Below are 21680 nucleotides of genomic sequence, written 5' to 3'. Positions count from 1 at the left end.
AATTTTAATTGAATGGTTTAACATTTTGGGAAATGAGCTCATAAGCTACATCTGCTCATATGGGTTTACTAAATATGAAGCAACAGCCAGCATCTGGTAGAGAACTGAGTGCGCCCGATAAACTGCATCATTACTTAATCAGTAGACTAAGCTTTACAGGGGCTGGTAGATGGATTTTGTTTTGTTGACTTGCTGTGATTGTTTGACCAAAAGTATTCGATGGACTGGCCATTCTCAAATTTAGGAATTTGTTTGTCTTTGTCTCACATCATAGTTGGCTGAACATTCTTGAGCTTTAGACTGAAAAAAGATAGTTGATGATGACATCATGAACTATACAAAGCTGTGAAGGACATTTTGTTCAAATTTTATAGACCAAATGATCAATAAAAACTAAAATAATTGAAAGACTAATCCTTACTGAAAATAACTGTTGCCTAATTGTTTGCTATTTACAGAAGTGAGACTGATTTTTTTTGCAATTCATTTTTAGCATTTGATTGTGTTTTCTGTAATTGTAGCATTTGTTGCATATTTTTCTGGTACGCTTGCATGTTGCAGCATATGGCAGTCTGTTATTATTATACAGCAAAAACATGGAATAATTTGCCCATAAATACCAATTATTGTAATTATTTTAACAATAATAGAACAGAAAATGATGCTATGTCTGTGCCCTGGAGTCATTTCAGCAAAGCCTGATTTAGTCTCGTATTACAAGCTCAGAAAGCTCAGTAGCTCACATCTCCTTGTGCCGTTCGCCTGGTAGTTGAACAGTGATGCTGCTGCTGTGTCTACATGTCATCCTGAGTGTGTTTTTGACTGGTGTCAGGAGGGCACAAGCCAAAGAGTCACAGAGGACTGTGATGGATAACCATAGAGAGCCCTTCAGTCATTTCTCCTCCTTGCTGTCTTTTACTGTCTCTCTGTTTCTCCCTGCCCACATACCTTCTCTGTGAATTTTCAATTTCTTTTTCTACTCCCAGCCTCTTCTCCTCCTCCTGCTCCTCCCTCCCTGGTCGGAGGGATAACCATCTACCCTTTCAGCAAAAGCCAGTGCCCTATCTATCTCCCTGTGGCCTCCCTCTCGGCTCTCTCTCCCTCCTTCTCCCTCTGCCTTCATCTCGCTCTGGGAGGATAACCATCTAGCCTTTCAGCACAGGCCAGCTCTTTCTAATGACTGTTTCCAGTGAGGGAGGACAGTGGAGAAGCTTTGTCCCACTCACTCTGATGCATTTCGGCAGCTCGGAGAAAAAGAGGACGTCTGTGACATTTGTTTTAATGTTTGGACAGCGCCACAAAGGACAACATTTAATTTAATGCGTTGGCAAAATCACATAAGCTTTGATTCCTGCGTCTTTAAATTTGATCCTTAAATCAAGTGTCAGCTAATATGACATCAGTGCTTGCATGGATGGATATGTTAATTTGATAGTTATGAGGGTTGTTCAAGGGCAGTGGAAGAAGCTTAATAAGCCACCACAATGGAACTTTCACATCAAGTTACAACCAAATGCTAAGAATGACATAAAAATGAAAAATAACCACCACATCTGCCAGTGCATTGGAGCTATCAGTATGCATCATATCATCATTATTATTATTACTTGATGTACTCATTTATCAACTTATTTGCACTAAATGAAGACCCAACATGTTTCCCATTAAACTTCACATCCCATCTGCGGGCTGAACATCTGATGTGACACTGCAAGTGGAAAACATTTGAGGGCTGATAACAAGAATGAGAAGCAGAATTAGGAAAGTTGACAAAAAAGTAAATCCCGAAAAGGAAACACAGTGATGTTTGAGTGAATCAGATGCTTGTAAAACTCATAAAAGACTTGTAAAAAAAAACAGGAGCATAAAAGAGCGAGGCAGAGTTTCCATGTTTAAAGTATAGCTGAGCCGAAAACCAAGAAATCAAGTCAAGCGACAGAAAAACATCTGAAGTCAACAGGCACATGAGAGGAAACATTAAAAGGATGTCTGACAGAGTGGAGGGAGTGAGTGAAGGAGGGAGAGAATGACACAGACAGAGAGGAAGACAAAAGACATAGCAAGAAGCAAAGAACTGCAGCACTTCCAAGTTCAGGAGTGCAGATTTGACAAGCATTTAGCTTTTCTTTTTTTTTTTTTTTTTTCCACAGAAGAAACTATGAAAAGCCCTCTTTCAGGCCTGGACTGAAAGGGGGATTAGACGGAGGAGCAGCGAGTGAAAGACAGAAACATTCCTTTACACATCTTGTGCATTTACCTGTCAGAGCACTGCAATAAAGCTGCTCCCACATGGGCAATATGCCAACATTTTGAATTCTAAAGACTTAAAGGGCTGCCTGTGGAAATCTTAACACCAGAGTGGTTCTGTGGCTTTGTTAGAGGAAGTGCACCAGTCATAAGTTTTAGAGCACCTCCATTTTTCCAGTTAAATGCGCATAGTGTAATATCACAGTGTGGGCTGAAAGAAAGCATCTGAAAAATACATATCAAAGATTTAAATAAAGGATTAACAGAAGTTGCACTTTTTAAATTATTAGTAGTCAAACACACTTGTGGCATTCTTCTTACAATAAAATATTGTTGCAGAAGATCCCATAAATGTGTTGCACTTGTAGGTTCCTTTCCTTTCACCTTTCTGTCCAGTTCATCCTAAACTGGCTCACTGGGCTTTAAGTCTGGAGACTGCGATAGTCGCACTCTATTAGAAGCAAATTTCTTCTCATCTTTCTTCTAAAAATATACCTCTTGCAGTAAAGTATTGTCCTAATAAAGCATCAGAGGGGAACACAGTTGTTCCAACACTGCCTTGTCCAGACAGGGGGCTTGTAGTTGATCAGAAGTTGGGCAACCGGTGGGAATTATTTGCATTAGCTTCCAGGCCTTAATTTACTTCCTTTGCTGCAGGAAAGCTCTAAATTCAGTAATTTCATAATTTCTGAAAAAAGGTCTGTTCTGGGCAAGCTCTCACTTTGGGCACTTTACTGCTTCCCTTTGTATCACTTTAAGGTGAAACTGCTTGAATTGCATTAAAAACTGCGGTGTTCTAAAACCTTAAGTGCTTTTTATAATTCATTTCTAACCAAATAACAATTCATATTTCTGCGGTTCTGTGTGTGTCTAATGTGCACACATCACCGATTTTCAGTTGCAAGCAACCTTCCCGACACTAGAGGCATTGTTAAGCATATAAAAATGTATACCGCGTTTTTAGTGTCAAATGCATATCTTGCTCATTTTGTCTGAGTGTTACAGTCTAGACTGACCTTTTAGAATAGAGTTGCACATCAGTTCCCAGCCCTCCTGGGTGTAATTCCCCTCACAGCGATGGTGAAGAGTAATTTGCTGTGGTTCTCGCCGATCTATCTGTGAAGAATGCTTGGATTTTTCTGAGTGGAACATAAATTCTCAAACTACACATAATCTGTCCACTGTTCCTGTCAGCAGTGAGTGAACTAATGATTTTTTTCTCTTTTTTTTTTTTACATCATTAAGCTTCTTCCTGCACTCAGAGGGTCATTGTGTGACCAGTCAGCCTCGCACTGTCACGCTAACAAGTGTTAACCCATGACAAATCCTGCAGTATTTGGAGTTTTAGCCATCAGCAGCGGAATGTGTCGGCCTTTATAGTGTTGTTTTTTGTATCTCTTAGTTTGACAAAAATCAAGTGGTTCAGTCTGAACCAGTCTAAATAGATCTTCTTCCTGGAAAAGCCTTTATTGTTGTTCCAGTAAAAATTATTACACCATCATTAAAAATTTGTAAGGAGGCCAACAAGGCTGCTTACGCTGGTAAAAAAAAACCTAAACTTCTGTGCAAACACTGCAGCTAGCAGTCAACATCTCACATAATTCTACGTTTGCTTCATTTTAAGGGTCAGGCCATCTGTTTTATTTCATGGTTATATACAGGTTATCACTGTTGACACATTTTTATTTGGTTCAACGTTCAATTGAACTTGTATATACAGTAGTGTTGAAAGCACATTAGTCTTTGCTTTTTTCTCTCAGTCACAACAGAAGGACATTCACAATGAAGCTGCCAGTAATTATGCACAGCTGTGTGCTGTGCAAACACAGGACAGGATACAATGCGTACTGCTGGGACTATGTTACCATGATGATTGCGTCTTCATACTTTTGCATGGACTCTCAATTATTTTTTGCACTTTTTCCATTTCTGCACACCCTAAATAACCTTTTTAAAAGATGCTCAGCAGATGTAGTTTATTAGCAGATGCTCAACAACACACAAAGCCCTGAGATAACAGGTCAAAGCTCACCCTTTATGGAAACTCAACTCATCTAAACTGCACTGATGGTCGTTTTTGTGTACCACTAACAAACTGAAGGTCAGGTGATTCAGCTTCCTAAAATGCCCTGTTTTTCCCCGAACATGCACAAAGCACAGCTGGAGTGGTTCCTCACTCATTATGTTTGAATGGTCAAGGCCCGCACTGCTTTGCATCATGCAGGAGATGTGTGACATCAGGGATGGTGGCCTACATAGAACAATGATTTGCTGGCCTGGTTTCTGAAATTAGCTACTGCGGTGAATGGAGCTCTGTGCTGTTTCATGGGGTGTCATTGTGGTTTGTTGACAGAACAGGCTGCTTGGAAGCACAGAGGACAGCAGAGACCACAGACTTAATAGCTCCGACATTCCTCAAAACATCTTTGTCTTGGAATTCTGTTGCTTTCCGGTGGTTTGTGTGCCGAATCCGAATCTCTTCCCCCTCACATCAGTCTTCGGCTATCTGGAAAATGACTCGTTCTCTCTTGCTGCCCATTTGTCATGTGACTTTCGTGTTTCTGTTTGTTTGCCTTTCGGTCTCTGTGCCTGGCTGTCAGTTAGCTGTGTCTATCCGTCTGTTGTCAAGACATTTTACTGACTCACAGTGACTCGAGGCCTGACGTGCTAGCCTGTCCTGACCTGACTTCAAAATAGACAGCTTGGCACGCACACCATGCACACACAACATCCCCAAAACAGCGCTTTCCTTGTACAGCGTCGGTTCCCATGTCAGACCCTCTTTCAGATCAGGTTTTTTCATATGACTCACTGGTTAATGGATGTATGAGCAAGTATCATCTCAGTGCACTCATCGAAGCCCACAGCCATCTTGACGATGATTGTCGATTTACAGAACCACACGCAGTGGAATACACAACTCCGTCTCTTGATTCACTGATTGAACTGAACATGCTGTTGGTGTTTAGTGCATTGATCTGATTATAGTTTGATTGTTTATAGAAGCAGCCTCTCCACATTACTCGTGCAATTGAATTCACATCAATCCAGTGTTGCCACCAAATGACAGATGATGATACCATTTATCTTGATTTATATTAAATGTAGTCAAACACCATAAAATGATCCAGATAAGAGGAACGCCCCCCAGGTAAATACTGTTGTCTAGCCCCAGTCATAAATAAAACAAGACAGTGTTTGAGGAGCTGGGCAAGTGTGGATCTGCTCCTTTGGAAGCCCGGATTCCCTGGCCAGATTCCCAGCCAGAGGCGAAGGAAGGAAAAGGGGGAGAGTGTGAAGAGGAAGAGAGAGAAAGAGAGAGATGAGTGAACTAAGGGAGGAACTGTGAGCCTTGTCTGCTTTGATCTGATGACTGAGGCAGAGAATATCAGTCATATTTTCTCCAAGCAAAGATCTATAATCAGATCGCCCAACATTTAATACTTATCTTCGCCATTATTGGGGATTAAAGATGATCTGATTGAAGATTTCAGAGCGTTTCTATCTGGCTTTGAAAACGCTTCGGAGGGAGTGGCAGGGGTGGCTAAAGCCGATGATTGATGGCTTTTTGCGAGGGCCTTTGTGCCGTGGCAGCACTGAGAGAAGAGATGGATTAAATAGTCGAATTGCATTCAAGAGTCCCATCATGTGTGACATTTGCGTTCTATTAAAAATTAATTTCTGTTCATTTGCATCCAGAGAATGACAATGAGAGAACAGGCTGTTCATTTTTTCTGTCGAGTGGAAGCATGAATCTCAGCTTACAGCATGTAAATGCAGGTGATCTAAGTGATAGAATTATTATTATCACTATTGTTAATATTTAGTAGCCTGTATTACCTTTTTTATAGCATGATTGCTGCGCTAACAATATATCTCTCACACAGCGTTTCACTGGATATACTGAATGAGATTCAGAGGAAAGATTTTCCATAAAATGTACTCTTCTGTAGAGCCTTGTAAGATTGTAAGAAAACAGTCAAAGATCTTATAGTATCTGTGACTGCAACTCCCTTGCAATATTGCAGATGGAAAACTTCACAGAGACACCTTTGCTTCTGTTTCAGCTGCTCGTCAGGCAAAGGCAGCAATCTTAAGATACCATTTGAGCCTGCTGGTAAATATTTAATATCATTCTAAGAGTACATAAAGAACCTATATAAGATATTTTAAGAATTCATAATGATAGCAACTGTTCGTTTAAAGTTACCTGTCAGTCACTCAGTGCCTTCTTTCTTCTTTTATTTCTTTTCCAGCTTTTGTTTGCTCCATCTATTTTTGTGTATCTTTGCTTTCTGTTCATCATCTGCACTTTCTTCTTCTTTCACATCTTCCCAGCTCTTTTATGTACTCACCTCCCCGTTTTTTATTGTGCACATCTCTCTCAGCTGCATCACCCTCTGTGTCCACGTCTGCGAATCAGTCCTGGCTGAATGTGTTCTAGCTCTTGTTGTTTTGACAGGCCCTGACAACTGCAGGTCAGCTTCTATCTGTCAGCGTCTCTACCTCCGAGCAGCACAGGGCAGAGGGGAACTGGCTACTTTGTTTGTTCTTTCACCATCAGGACACAATCTCGCCGCAAAGGGAAGCTTGCAAGTGCACAAGAGTAGAGCCCTCTCTCTCGCACACGAAGCACAAATACCTGCACACGGCACATGCTGTTCTCGCTCCATCTTTCTTTGCCTGTCTAAGTGCCATTAGCAGTTAATTGTCATCGCAATTTTACATGTCAGTGTCATTCCTGAAGGGCAGCCCACAGAGTTTCTCCACGTTTCTCTGGTAATTTGCCCACTCGGGACCTCATACCGTTTCTAAACTACAGACTATTACACTGCCACAGTGATGGATTTAATATGACCTGTAAAGTACACAGATCAGCCACAACATTAAAACCAACTCAGTACTGTTGTGTAGGTTCTCCTTGTGCTACCAAAACAACCCTGACCTTTTAACACATTTATTATTTTCCATGTGAAAGGATGACAAATTTTAAATCGATACATCTAAGAAAGCATATTTGTAAAGAACTCGTGATATTAAACCAGCATTTATCATTCCATTAGCCGCAGCAGCAAAACAAATAGTAAATACATAATTGACACATTATTAAATTATATCATTTTATTGTTACATGACAAACTTTGAAGCTTATTCTTGCAGTGGCTGTCTCTGTTCAAGTCCAGAAATCAATCTCTTTTTGTGTGGCTTTGTTTTGAAAATGATCTGTCTCTTTGGATACCAAATGCACCATTACATTCATTAGCTCGTCACTAACTTCACCTGTTTCCTATTTAGTGCTGAGCAGATAACGTACAGTGTGTTCCCTAAAACCTGCTGCAAGTAGAACAGAGGCTTACAACAGCTGAGCTATGGGGCTAGAAACACTAAACAAAGAGCTACAAGATGCTAAAAGATGCACTGAGCTCAAGGGAACTTGATAAAAAAATTCTCTGGGCATCTGACTCCTTAACGCTACACATATTCATTGTAGATTTTATTGGTATTAACATTTTAATTAGTGCAAGTGCATACAGGATAAGATTTTCAATAAGGAGTATCCGATTATGTAAAAGAATTCTACACGTGAGCGGAAGGGAATTTTCATTCCCAGAACTACCAGTGGTCAAGCCAGAGGAGTACAAAAAATTCTGAAAAATCACAAGAAAAGTATTAGTCTTGTTTTGTGTGTAGCCATATTTCTTAAAATGATGTTCCTATACAGCTAAACTGCATTTTTTGCTACCTTTGAAAGAAAAGTATTTATATTTGTGATGTATTGCAAATGTGTTTCTATTCACCGTGTTTTACTGTTTGTTTTATTGCTGTGCTGTCGCTCCTTTTCAGCTAGACAAATGTGTATTAGGCGGACAGGAACTCGTCACCTTGGTAAGCCAGAAAATAGAAGCAAACATGTAGTGAAAGGGTCTTTTTTTTTTTTTTTAATGCTTTTTTCCTTTAAACTTAACAACATAGTTTTTCAACCAAGCAGAGCGGAAACAAAATTAAAGTCTAAGAATAATGGTCCCTCATGGGATGTAAATCTCATCCTCTTGGGTGAAAATCTTCCATCTTCCCTTCAAATTCTTGATAAAGACATCATGACTATGATTTTTTGTCATACTCCTAATTTCTATGGAGAAAATATGTTCCTTTCAAAATGTAAATGAGAGCATAGTTTACTCGGATAGCAGTGTAATTTTTGTGACACAGGGATGTTCTGTGAGGGAAAAAAAAAAAGCAGAGCTGTTCTTGTCTGGGAAACTGTGAATGCCAGAACGCCTGACGCAGCCTCATGGATGTTTGAAGCCTGCAGTGTTCCAGGTTTACTTTGTGAAAGGAGCATCTGTTAGTCCTTCCTCATCCTCCCTCATCTTTTCATTTTTGTCAAGCTTCGTTGCAGTGTGCAGTTACACAGGAGGCAGAAGCGTCAGTCTCCCGTTTTTTTTTGTTTTTGTTTTTTTTGTCTGCATCACGCGACAGGATGTTCTGTCTGATGTCTGTCAACTGTTGACACTTACTGTCAAAGACCTCTGCTCCATCATCGGTGGAATACTCACCCACACACGCACTCCAAAACAACACACACTCCTCCATACTCAGAAATGAGGTCAGCTCCCTGCAGCGTATAGTTACTCCTTTTTGACATGGTCTATGATACTGTTAGTCTAAGATATTCTGCAGCAGATACACCTCAACAGGGTAACTTTCTGCAGCATAACTTTTTAGCTCATTTCCTCCTCTCCTTGCCTCCCTTATTTTTTGCACTCACTGACACTCAGTACGTAAGTAAGGCAATACACAGACAAGCTCAAGTTAAGGCATGCCTGTAACTGGCAGGAGAAGGGTGGGTTATAGGGTGCAACTAGGACGGCATGTGTCTGCGCTGTCGGTACCGTATATTGTTGGATGTGTTATTCTGGTTAAGTCTGAGTAAATTGCATTCTCCAGCATTCCAGTTCAGTCCAATTTAATTTCTGGCTACACACAAAGTAAAAAAAATAAATAAATAAAAATGGTAGGAATGGACAAAGAGTGGAGATGACACTGAAGGAGGCAGTGCACGGTTGGGCAAGTTGGCAGGCTGGTGGGAAAGAAGCTGCAACATCACATCAGGCTTTCTGACAGCGCTTCGACTGTACCTGCTAAGTGAACGGGACAGTCTGCTGCCATCATTTAATGCAGCTGGCATTCACTCTCTTTGGTTCTTCGCCGTGGGACTGCTGTGTTTTGTGTCTGTGAATGGGCAACAGAGAGAGAGAAAGATAGAGGCAGCGGGACAAAGGCCAAATGTTTTTGTGCATTTGTGTGTGCGTGTCACTCTGTGCCTGTCCCATCTGAGCGCACGGTCGAGCTCGGTTCTCAGGGCTACGGCAACTTAATTACAAAACCTGTTGTAATCCATCATGTTCCTTATAAATCACAGCTCCCTGCAGTGAGCTTGTAACAGGACCGAGATCCCACACATTCTGTCTTGACCCGGTGCAAGTGTTGCAGGCACGGGCTGCATTTTCATCCACTTGAGTGTGTAAAATAAAGTTTTAGATTAGTTTGTTTCTCTTTCCTTCTCACTCACATTCTCTCTTAGAAATTGCCATTCCTTATCCATTTTCATCTACAAACAATGACATTATCGTTGTTATTCTCGAGGCCCATATTCCAGCATCTGGCTCATATCTGTTTCTCGGGGAGATGATATAAACCATCAGTGAAATAGGGAAATGATCCATAATGATTTTATTCATTTTAAAGGTCATTCTGCTTCGAGCTGGAGCTGCTTTTTTAACTTTTAAAGGCACGTAATTATTCTTTTTTATATTCATATATTTCAATGGGGGTTTTATAAACACCTGAATAGTGTATTATTCTGATATTTAAAAAAAAAAACTCCCATATTTTCCTCATGGAGTGTGTTAAAAAATCAGACGTCAGGTGAGTTGTCAGTATCTCCATGGGCAGAAATGAGCCGCTGCATTAGAGAGAAGTGATAAGGCTCGCACAAAATAGTCCTCAATTCATCACTATTTTAGTCTTAGTGCTTTCTTTTGCACCTGTAGGTGATAATTACATGAGCTATGTCCCGAACAGTTTTGTCCTGTTGTCTCCTACGACATTCTATTCAGTCACATCCCTTTCTGTTGCTTCAGTCCTTAGTCCACTCCATTTCTCCTCAGCCATTTGTTCAGGTACACTGACCACTATTAGAGGTAATCACAGCCGGAGCTATTCAACTCTAACTGTGTAATCTATCCCCCACAGCCCACATCATTACACTATAACACTATCCATTTAGTCATTTAGTCTCTCCTGTTGTTAAAATGAGTAGCTGGTCAAACTTTTCTCAGCCAATTAAAAGAAATCTGCTCGGCGTCAAGTGAGTGAATAAAAAAAAAAAACCCACCTGTTTGGTCTGTTGCTTCAGCGGTATCTGTATAAATGACTAACTGTCCGGTCACTGAGTGCAAATAGCCGGTGTGGGCTTTAAGAAAGTGGAGGATCAGCCGACCTCAGTCAGTAGTAATGCGTTATTAATGTGTTGTGTGGCTGCCACCTCGTCTGGCTCGAGGAAGCTATTTATGTGACTTTCTGCTTGGCTCACATTACCACACTGGTGGTCTAGGTGAAAGCCTGTGGGTCACTGTGTGCGTTATGGAGCATAAAGAAAGACAGACAAGTAGGCATGCTTATCTGACTCACAGCAAACAGGCATGCAGGGTGATCGCTGCTAGACAGAGCCCACACTGTGTGTCTGTAATGCGCATTTGTCCGGTTGGCATGTGAAATTTCACTGTGTGTACTGCTGGTGGATCAAACATGTCAGCCTCTGCTGCCAAATAGCCCCGCTGTACTTCATCTGTTTAACCCTAATCCACCATCGGAGTGTTTGTGTGGGAGTGTGCGCATGTGTGTGATTCCTGGTGCTCCATGGGTGTTTTCCTTGGCACTGGCAATAATCCACCTAGCTGCGGACACACACACACACACACACACACACACACACACACACACACACACACACACACACACACACACACACACTCTCACCAATGACTGGATTAGGCTGCTAATCTCTCAGATCCCACAGCATGTGTGCGCGCATCCACACACGCAGGCAAAGACACACACATTGTACTTAGTTGTTTGCAACGGCACCAGTTATGCAATGCCAGTCATTACCAGGAGTCCTCAGTTATGGCAGTGTGGTGGGAGGCATGCCATTTTGTCAAATGTGGCTCAGAAGACCAAATGTTAATTCCTATACTGTGCACATACTTCTCCAAAGCACCAAGGCCAGCAGTGGATTATGTGTAACGGTATATATAACTGTAGCAATGGTTCCGTCTATTTAAAATTTTATTTTTAAAGAATACTAATTTGCAAAAATATCATAGGCTTTATTCATACCTCAGCTTCAAGGTGGAAATTCTGTAGTTTCTATAAACTTACTCATCCTCCTGCAATTCTAAAGTTCATGCATGGATACATGGCTGTCAGCAAGCAGCTGATGGCAATAGATAGAGAAACAAGATAAAAATCTTGATAGATGCCAGTAAACAATAAAATGAAATTTGCCAAAACACAATAACATGACATCACTACGACTACAATGGTGTTTGGAGCAATTTGATGCAGTGCTGTTGGTGTTTCAGTCATTCAGAAAAACAAAATTAAACTTTAAATGTGAAGGTACGTGATTGAATGAGTTGAACTGGCTCGGGATTTGATTACTGAGCCCTTTTGAATTTTTGCAGAGATCAAGATGAAGATCAAACAGCTCTTGCTATACTGGTTCCCTAGAGATATATTTTTTAAAATCCAGGAAATAGGATCAAAAATGTGTCCTCCATTGCCTCGGACATAGCAGTTTGCAAATTACACTGTAAAGTAGATAGATGTAAAAAGTCATAGATCGCCACAGGTCTAAAATCTAGACAAACACAGTAGATTTATGCATTTACCCAGTTGGGATCATCCAATCATCAGTCTAACTTATTATCAAATCTGATATTTGACATTTTTCAGATTATCATTATCATTATTTTTGCTGATTCCTGCTTAAATAAATGGATTCATACATTTTGATGCAGCTGCCTCCCTCCACTCTGTGGCCTTGAGCACTGTTACATCTGCAGCATTATCTGACTGGTTATATGTCACAAGAAAAGCAACTGTGGAAAAGTTTGCCTTTATTAAATATATGTATAAAGATAAATACACAAAGGCATTTCAAAAATTCTTATCTTTTTAAAAACTTTTTAAACATTTTTACTTTATATGTATATCAGTTCTACAGTTATCAGTCTCCTTCATTACCAATAATCAGTATCAGTATCAGCCCTGAAAAAAGACACATTATTCAATCCCTATGATACAGCATTTGCTGTATCATAGGGATTGAATAATGTGTTGTATGTGTTGAAATAAAATCATTATAAGGGTGAAAACATGTAAATTTTATTCAAAAATTGACAGGTTCTGGAGGTCTTATTTTCTGTGAGGCAATATTGTTCACCACTGGCTTTCTTTTTGCTGCAGCAGCTGTCAAAATTAGGAATGACTAAAAGGTACACAGTGTTAAAAGGCAAAAGAAAAAAATCCTCTGCAGACAACAGTGAGGAAAATATATTCTACAGTCCAATTTTTCTACCAATGTGAAGGACAAAGAAGCCGAGATTTTGAATACGCTGCAACTGGTGGGATGCCCAAAACCCTTCATGAGCAGAGTGAATAGTCTGAATGCACCAGCTTAAAATTGCAAACAGTGTCTCAGTCAGCATAACACCTTTGCAGGTTAACACATTCTGAAATGGTGGGACAAATATTGCATCTGAACATTTCACAAGAATTCAATGAGATTGCCTAAAATTATGAAATAAACCACTACAATGTGTGTGCACTGCACTGCAAGACACTGGGGTTCATCTTCTTTTAGATTTCTAGTGGCCACAGAGCAGAAAGAAACAAATCTACACTGAGCAGTGACTCATTAACGGTGACCTAAGTGGACAAGACCAGAATTTTGACTTCTTCTCTTTTGTTCCCAGACCGATTTAGAGTCATTCCTAACTTCCTGTTGCCCTCGTGTTTCCCACCATCTCTAAAAGCCTCTGACTGTCAGTCTCTCCCATGCTTTATCACAGTGTGCACGACCTTATTCTGCCTTCCCAGATTGCTGTTTAATAGGAGCCTTCCTCCCTGGTGAACAATGATAAGCTAATGGTCGGGGAATTGCTCACTATTTAACAGCCCTGTCCGTCAAAAGAAAAGGGAACGGAGTGATGGAGAGCTGGTTTGGGGGTTAAAGTTTCCTTAATTTTGCCCTCTCCTCATGAATAGATTAATGTTTGTGTGGGTGGGAAGTGAATGCATGCGAGTAATTTTAGGAGAGGTCACATGGTTGGCTCGCTCCCTCTGTGCTGATTGGCCTCGCAGAAGGTGGCTGATTATTGCAGAACACCTACTCTGTCAGTGTAAATATATGTGAATAGATCTTTTAATTTTGCGCCGCATCATCTCCGTGCACCAACTGCACAATCACTTTAAAAGCTGCAATTCTCATGTTAAACATATATTATGTCCACTTTTTTAAAGTTTATCATGCATTCTATATGATTTCAGGAACAACTGGGACAAGAAGCTGTGAGGGCAGGCTGGAGATTGGTTATTATAAGACTGAATCTCTAATGTATGAGTAGTGCTTTCATGGTTTGTAATGAAAAAATGTTTTTTTTTTTTAGCTTTCTCCAAGTACAGAAAATAAGATATGTCTAGTATTATTAGAGCAGAAGACTGGACGTCTTAAGCTTTAGTATTAGCTGCTCTGTCTGTTGTGGCCCTTTAGATATTGTTGGAGCCTCCCACAACAGACTGACCTGTCCTCCTCTGCTGATTACTCTAGTATCCTCTGGCTATGTGTGTGTGTGTGTGTGTGTGTGTGCGTGTGCACGTAAAGCAGAGAGATATAGAAAGTGGGGGTGTATGAAGGAATGCGCAAAGCAGAAGAGACATGTCTGCATGTTAAGTATACATTTACTCTACATTTTAAATGGGACCGTGTTAATGTCAGCCTCACCCAAATAGACACACACACTCCACTGAATCAAATGGAAGACACTGATCCATTTGTAACCTCAGCCGACTATTAGGTTAGCCAACTGGAAACATGACGCTCTGTTACAGGTGACCTTTTCCTGCTGTAAAGCATATGTGTCCTCGGCTGTGAGAGCGTTCCAGCACTTTGCAGATGTTGTGGGTGTCTGCTGAAAATCATCACCCTTGTTATTTATACATAAAAATGGACCCTCTGAGAAGACTGTTTCTCTCTGGCTGCATCTGGAGACTTCACACCTCCTTTTTTTTTGCACAAATGTCCTTGAAAGGATAGACAGCGAGCAGATTGCAGAGGAAGGAACGGTCACAGGACCTATAGTACACATACACACTAAAATCAGAGTAGACACTTAACTGGCCATCACAGGGGCTGGCAGATTGCAACTGAACCCACCAAAATACTGCATACTGTTCCTCCATCAATCTTGCCTCTCTCTCTCTCTTTCTCACTTCTTGTGTTTTCTTCTTCACCTTTCTTGTACTCCCATCTTTACTTCTTCTCCGTCTCAATCAGTTTCTTATTCATGGACAAATCAGCAGACTTACTCCAGGTCCATATTCTCTGCCATGGTGTGTGGGTTTGCCTCACATCGCGGCCAGTGAGAGGCTGCTGAGAGATGCTCAATGTCACCCTCTCCTCTGGTCTGAGCAGTCAGTTCTTCACTTTGGTGTTTGAAGAGGAGAATTGCCTTTAATTGCTCCACTTCGGAGTTGGACTAGACGAGGCTCTTAGACAGTTATGGAAACTTGCTTGGCATATTATCAGTAAAGCGCATGGATTCTTGTTATACACACTTGGACTGTAAAACGCAGTGAACAGAAAGAGGGGTTACACAGTGATTAACTTGGGTTACAGCTACAGTAAAAGGAGGTGAAAGGCCTGCTTGTAATCATTGAGCCAGTGCTCACAGAAGTCACTGGCTCTGACGATAGAAAGGATGACGGAGTCAATCTCATCGATGTGCACACTGTGCCTATAAACTGGCCCTGAGCTGAGCTTCTGCCAGGTGCATGCTAATGACAGAATGAGGGGCATTAAATCATTAATCCAGCACTTATGTGTGTTTACCAAATTTGCATATGCCTTCGTGCAAGCCATGTAAAGCTCAGTGATGTGAGCTGACATTTTGAGACTTGTCACAGTATTAGAATGTATAAACTGCAAAGGTTTGATGATGGCACTGAGGCTCAGAAATACTACTTGACTTATCCGTAAAAATCTGACTTTGATTACATTAGATTATTAGAATTTTGCAAAAAAAAATTACAATATTGCAGCGAATTAAGTTTAATCTCTCAGTTATTTTGAATGTTGTTGTGCTGTTTTATTTGCTTAAAATATATCAAATCAAAATCAAATCAAAATATACTTTATTAATCCCAAAGGAAATTGAGATATCAAATAAGTCACAGTGAGGCATAAAAGGTTTAGCAGAAGTATAAACCGTATAAAATATAATATAAAAGAGAGAACACTCTGCTAGATAAAATGAAATCCAAGTCTGCATCCCTACCAGGATGAATTGTAGAACCAGATGGTTCTGTGGACAAAGGACTTCCTTAGTCTGTCTGTGGAGCATTTCAGCGACCGTAGCCTGCCACTGAACCTGCTCCTCTGTCCATCCAAAGTGCTGTATAGGGGATGTTTGGGGTTATCTATGTTGCACAGCAGCTTGTTCAGAGAACGTCGTTCAGCTACCGTGACCACAGAGTCCGGCTCCCTCCCCACAACTTTGCTAGCCTTGTTGACCAGCTTGTCAAGTCTGTTCCTGTCCCTGGCCTTCACATTCCCACCCCAGCACAGCTCAGCAGAGACGAGTACACTGAAGACAACAGACTGGTAGAACAGACTGAGTAGTATATAGTGATGGCCTTGAAACTATCAGATGAATCTTGAGTTTTTGTCAATAAATTTAAAAAAAAGGTTCCAGGGTAGATGCTAATCGCTTTTTAATTGACTGTAAATTGCAATTTAATTCAAGCACGTACACCTCCAAATCATAACTGTGTGCATGTATACTGTATGTGGGTCTACATGGATGTGTCCATTTGGATTAATGTAAATTTGAGTGATGTGATATGATCAGGGCCATGCAAGAACATCTCAAAGGGCACTATATGGGAAGAGAAAAAAGGTAAAGGAGTGACTGATGTGGTTGGAAACACGGCGAGACAGTTAGAATGCTTTTCCATGTTACGGTCTCTGAGTGGGACGATCGGCGACTTCAGACTCTTTGAGATTCAGTTCCTCATCAATGGAGGAGGTAATCAGTGGAAAATCTACGACTTGCAGTATAAACAGTGCATGACGCAAAATGCAATCAGTGGCACACTAATAATAACTCACAATGGAGATGTTGGCTTCTATACTATAAACTGTGGTTATTTTAACCTGCATGTCTGGCACTCCCACTGGAGCCTGTCAGAGTGTAATAACCAAGCAGCATCCCTTCACTGGCATTTTTCAAGTATTGAGAATGAATAGAATGCATTTTTTAAAAAGAAAAGATCACACACTGTACCTGTAGTTACATAATAATAATAATAATAGAAAGCAATAGCTCAAAGTGAGGAACAACATGATGGATAGTTGGAGAAACTAACTAGAAACACCAAACCATAGACAGTATGTTGTTTCAGTGTGTTAGAAGTCTATATAAAATAGAGTTGGAAAGGAGATTTCCAGAAAAGCCTCTTTGATTGCAAAAATTGGGGAAAAAATCGATTCCAATTTCCACTGTGCCTACATAAACAGCAGCACACTGAGTGAAAAGATGTGACCCCTATGCTCCTTGGGGAGGTCTGAGCTCAGAGAGGATTGTCTGCATACTTCCTGCCTTTTTAAAAATTCTTCTCTGTGTGCTTTTGTCTATGTGGGTGCATCAGAAGCAGCAATAAATAGTTTTCATGTTTTGCAAGAAAGGAGCTTTATATTGTTTTTATGTCTTTGTGTAGACAGAATAATCTAAAAGCTTTCTTATTTCCTTTCATTACCAGAAGTAATTTGTTGTACCTTACTCTAAATAGCACAATGCATCTTTGTTTTTTGATCATTGTGTGCCTGTGCGAATTTCTATTATGCAGGTCTGTGTAAGTGTGGAAATAGTAACAGTGGGGAGGAATCTTCAAAAGTAAAAATATCATCTCAAGCGTCATATATTATTTCTACTCCTCACCTGTAAATGAACGCCACTCATGATTTTTTTCCCCCTCCGCATTTGAATGCATCGATGAGTATGATGGAATTTCCATCTTACGTAATTTGTTCTGATTTTCACTGCAGCTTTAATCAACTCTGACAGCCCTTGTTTAAATTCCCTCGTATGGCATTTGAGTGTGTGTGTGTGTGTGTGTGCGTGCGTGCGTGCGTGCGTGTGTGCTGAGCTTATAGATCGTTTCTACCACCCCGTTTTTCTGGATTCAGTGTATTCGTGTGCGCGCACGTGTGCAAATTTATGCACAGGCATGCGTGTCAGCAGCGCTCATTAAATCTGTATGGGAGTTGATGCTGTACTCCTGCACCACTGCTCCCATTGCCACAGAGTTCACCACATCTTGCCAGGTAATCAGGCAGGAGAACACATGCAGCACTGCCTCCTTGACTGCCAACAGGCTGGGTTTAGGCCATAAAAACAGCTACTGCAGCTAATTCAGTCCTGTCATGTTCATACTCACTGTTGAGTATTTTATAGAGCAGCAACACAGGGACTATTAATCTCAGTTTTGTTGCTGAGCTTTGGCTGGATTGATGGACCCTGTCAGTGCTAATGCCATGTTCCTTGTCCTTTTTCTTTTTGTCACCGCTTCTCTCCTTTTTGCTCTTTCCTTCACCACATTCCTACACTTTGTTTCTCACCTGTCCCTCTGGTAGGGGAGCACCTGCGCATCTGTCCTCAGGGTTACACCTGCTGTACCAGTGTCATGGAGGACAACCTGGCCACGCTGAGTCGCAGGGAGATGGAGGGAGTGCTCAAAGATGCTGGACGATCCTTACAGACCTCCCTTGCCGGACAGTACAAAGCCTTTGATGGTGAGTGTTTGTATTCTCAGTACATAAATATGAGGTGAATGAGAGAATGTGAATGTAGAGTGCACACCTGTGTGGCTTTTCTCTTTTTACATTTTCACTCTGGTCATGACCAACCTGCACAAAGATGTGAATGTATACACTCACATACACACACACACACACACACACACACACACACACACACACACACACACACACAGACGGACAGATGGACTGACAATAAGGGTAAAATGAATGAAAGTTGGGTTTTTTTATCCCACAATCTGCCGATTGATTCACAGCACTGACTTGCCTTTGTTTGTTTTTTTGTTTTTTTTCTTACTCTATTACCAATACAGCTCTGGATATCACTTATTCAATGCTAAGTCAGAGCCACATTAAATTATAACAATAACACCAATCACATGATATCAAAAAATACTTGTACTAAATTGATAAATTTCCAATGATAGTTTTTTTTTTTTTTTTTTTTTTACAGAGCTCCCTGAAGAAAAAAACGATTATTGAAATAAGACGTTTTTGTTTTGTTTTTTTGACTACTGCTACTACTAATTCCACAAGAGAACAAACTCTGATTGCAAGTATTCTGGAACAAAAACTCCTGTCCAATCATCAGGCTCATTTTAGGGGATTTAAAGTTGTGGGTTTGAAAATATTACTGTAGGCAGCACTGGAACCTAAAAGAACATGGTTCTGGATAGAGTTTATCAAAGTAATCAAGTTAAATGCCAAATCAGATGTTCCTTGTGGAAAGCTACTGCACAATGGTGGCATAACTCATCAATACTTATTGTATGTGACACAGCACAACTCAAAAAAGGGCCTTATTATACATATAAAATAGACCTTTGACCAGTAATCAGGGCACTTTTGTTCAAGATGCAATGAAATTCTCTCCAGGCTTTTCTGATCTTTTATCAGTTTAAAATGGACATAAGGTCATAGTTACCATGACCCTCTATCAACATCTAATCAATTCATGCTTCAGTCCAAGAAAGTGTTTGGGTCAAAATCTGATGAAAAATCCCTCCAGGCAATTACTTTAAATCTGTATGAAATGGGTGTGATGATTGGACAGGAATTTCTGATAAAGAGTATTCATAAGCATTTGATGGATGGATGGTCGGACATAATGTATTTACCTTCTCAAAGCACACTGCCTCTGACCTCCACTCCCACCAGCGCAGAGGCAGAAAAACCGTGCAAATTTCTGACTTCAAATTACATGTTTGACACCATGTTGTGAGGTGAAATGGTAAAGACCCCCTCCTGTGAAAAATCAAGTTTTTTGTTGCTTTTTTTCAACCTCGTTACCTTTTTATATGCTAAAAGACATATTATGAGTGAAATAAGCAGTGAAATAAGCGTCTGAGATTAATCTGGGGTTTCATGTATCAGAAACTAAGGTACAAATCCTGTCAACTTACATTGTAGGACTGCCTTTATCATTTTCCCTCTTCAGAATTGGTTTCTGGTTCGACCATGTATGGCTGATTTACTCAAATATTACTGCGTTGCGTAGTCTTCAGTGTTTGCTGAGTTGCTGGTGAGCTGGTGTGCTTCAGCTGCCATGAGTGAGGAGGAGTTAATGTAGAGAGAGACAGGGAATAAGTGTGGAGGTACATCAATGTATGCATATATATATATATATATATATATATATATATATATATATATATATATATATATATATATATATACATATATATGTTACACAGAGATGGGTTTTTGGAGGTTAAATCAATGATCAAGCTTTAACGTTATGAAACATGCATGAGAGCGAGAGTCTGAATTACTCAGTATGCTCCACACCAGAAGAAAATATATAATAAGTTCCAAATATTATGAAATAATATTGAGTCTTAATTGCAATGCTTCAAGAGTGAGAGATGGAAAGAGAGAGAAAGCGAGCGAGACAGAGAAATTGAGAGGGATTTTTAGTGTTAGAACATTGGCGCACCAAGGCAATTATTTGTGTCTAATGACTTGCTCCAGTTAATAGAAGGGTGTCTCTGTACTCCACTCGTTCCCCTTGGCCAGTCTGTGACAATGGATCTGTCAGCTGGGGCTCTGAGCTTGGCTAGTTAGCTTGACCTTTTCAGATCACAGTGATTAGTGGCAGAGAGACATTTGTTTACTCTTCTTCCATCGCTTTGTGTTCTTCTTTCTCATGGCCCTCCTTTTCACTCAGGGTGCTGCTGCTGTGCCAAAGGCATACAGTCACCCCACCAAAGCTAAAGTACACAGACACATAATAACCAGTCCAAGACATACAAATTTTCCCCAAGTTAGTTTATGTCATCCTACAGTTCTTGAACTTTCCTATTCTTCAGGGCTACACCTCATTTAGCACAGCAGAGCTGGTAAACAACACAGTCTACAGACACACATTCAAGCAGCACTCAGCTGCAGCCTCTAAACATTCTAATGATTTGCATCCAGAAACTTGTAGATAAATACACACAGACGCACGCATCACGAACGTGCTAAGTTGTGTTGCCTCGAAATGAAGTCATTTGGAGCTTGTTTTTGTTCGCCTTTGCTTGCCAGACATGTTGTCGCAAATTTTCTGATAGCTGCTGTTGCTTTTGAAACAGAAAATGAATTAGGCTCTTCTTTTTTGTTGATCGCAAATCAAGACACATTTGTACATCCTCTCCTCTCCCCTCCAACTCTGTTCAGCTTTGATTTTCATCCCTGTTTTTCATGTTCCCTTATCTTACCCCAACTGAGCATCAGATGGGGACTGTATAGCCGACAGAGGGAGAAGTATATGTGTGTTGGGACCTTGAGGTCTAAAAACCATCTGCTTTAGGTTGCGTCCTCGAAGGGAGCTGAGTGATAGACTGGGGTTAATTGGACCATAATATGTTACATTTGCTGCCACATGACCAGCAATTTGGCAGGATCCAGCCATTTCTGCTAAAGACATCCTGTTATTAGCCTTAGCTGTTGAAAAGTTGAAAATAAGACAAGCTACTTCTGTTTGAGGCTATGGTTAAAACACTGCTGTTGACTGAGCTGTCATTCTTTAAGTGTTTTGAAAGTGGTTATTTGGATCAAAGTGCACAGGCATAAAATCCTCTGCAAGGTTAAGGAAGATATAGAGGGGGTTGAAAACAGGTGAGGATTAGTTGATTCATTGCCGAGTCTGGAGAATAGTTTTTAGTTCATATGGCCACGGAACAGTGAAGTGACATTGTACCATGCTTCCAGTCGCTGCACATCTGGCTGTGTTTAACAGGGTGTGGGCTAGCTAGCGCCATGTGGCTAAGTGTAGGGTGTTACTGTTCCA

The 21680-nt window shown here is 40.6% G+C and overlaps 1 protein-coding gene across 2 annotated transcripts in view; it reads left to right on the top strand.

Annotated features, from left to right (window-relative positions):
* Window positions 1-21680, top strand: part of gpc1b (glypican 1b) — a 66509-nt gene that overhangs the window by 20706 nt on the left and 24123 nt on the right. For both annotated transcript variants that reach the window (XM_023276545.3, XM_023276546.3), the window contains one exon: window positions 18227-18385. In XM_023276545.3, coding sequence (XP_023132313.2) covers window positions 18227-18385 — 159 coding nt within the window. The remainder of the gene's footprint in view (window positions 1-18226; window positions 18386-21680) is intronic.

Source organism: Amphiprion ocellaris, chromosome 10, assembly GCF_022539595.1.
Source record: "Amphiprion ocellaris isolate individual 3 ecotype Okinawa chromosome 10, ASM2253959v1, whole genome shotgun sequence".
Taxonomy (NCBI): Eukaryota; Metazoa; Chordata; class Actinopteri; family Pomacentridae; genus Amphiprion; species Amphiprion ocellaris.
The sequence above is the reverse complement of the archived record's forward strand: the minus strand, read 5'-3'. Positions and strand labels throughout refer to the sequence as shown.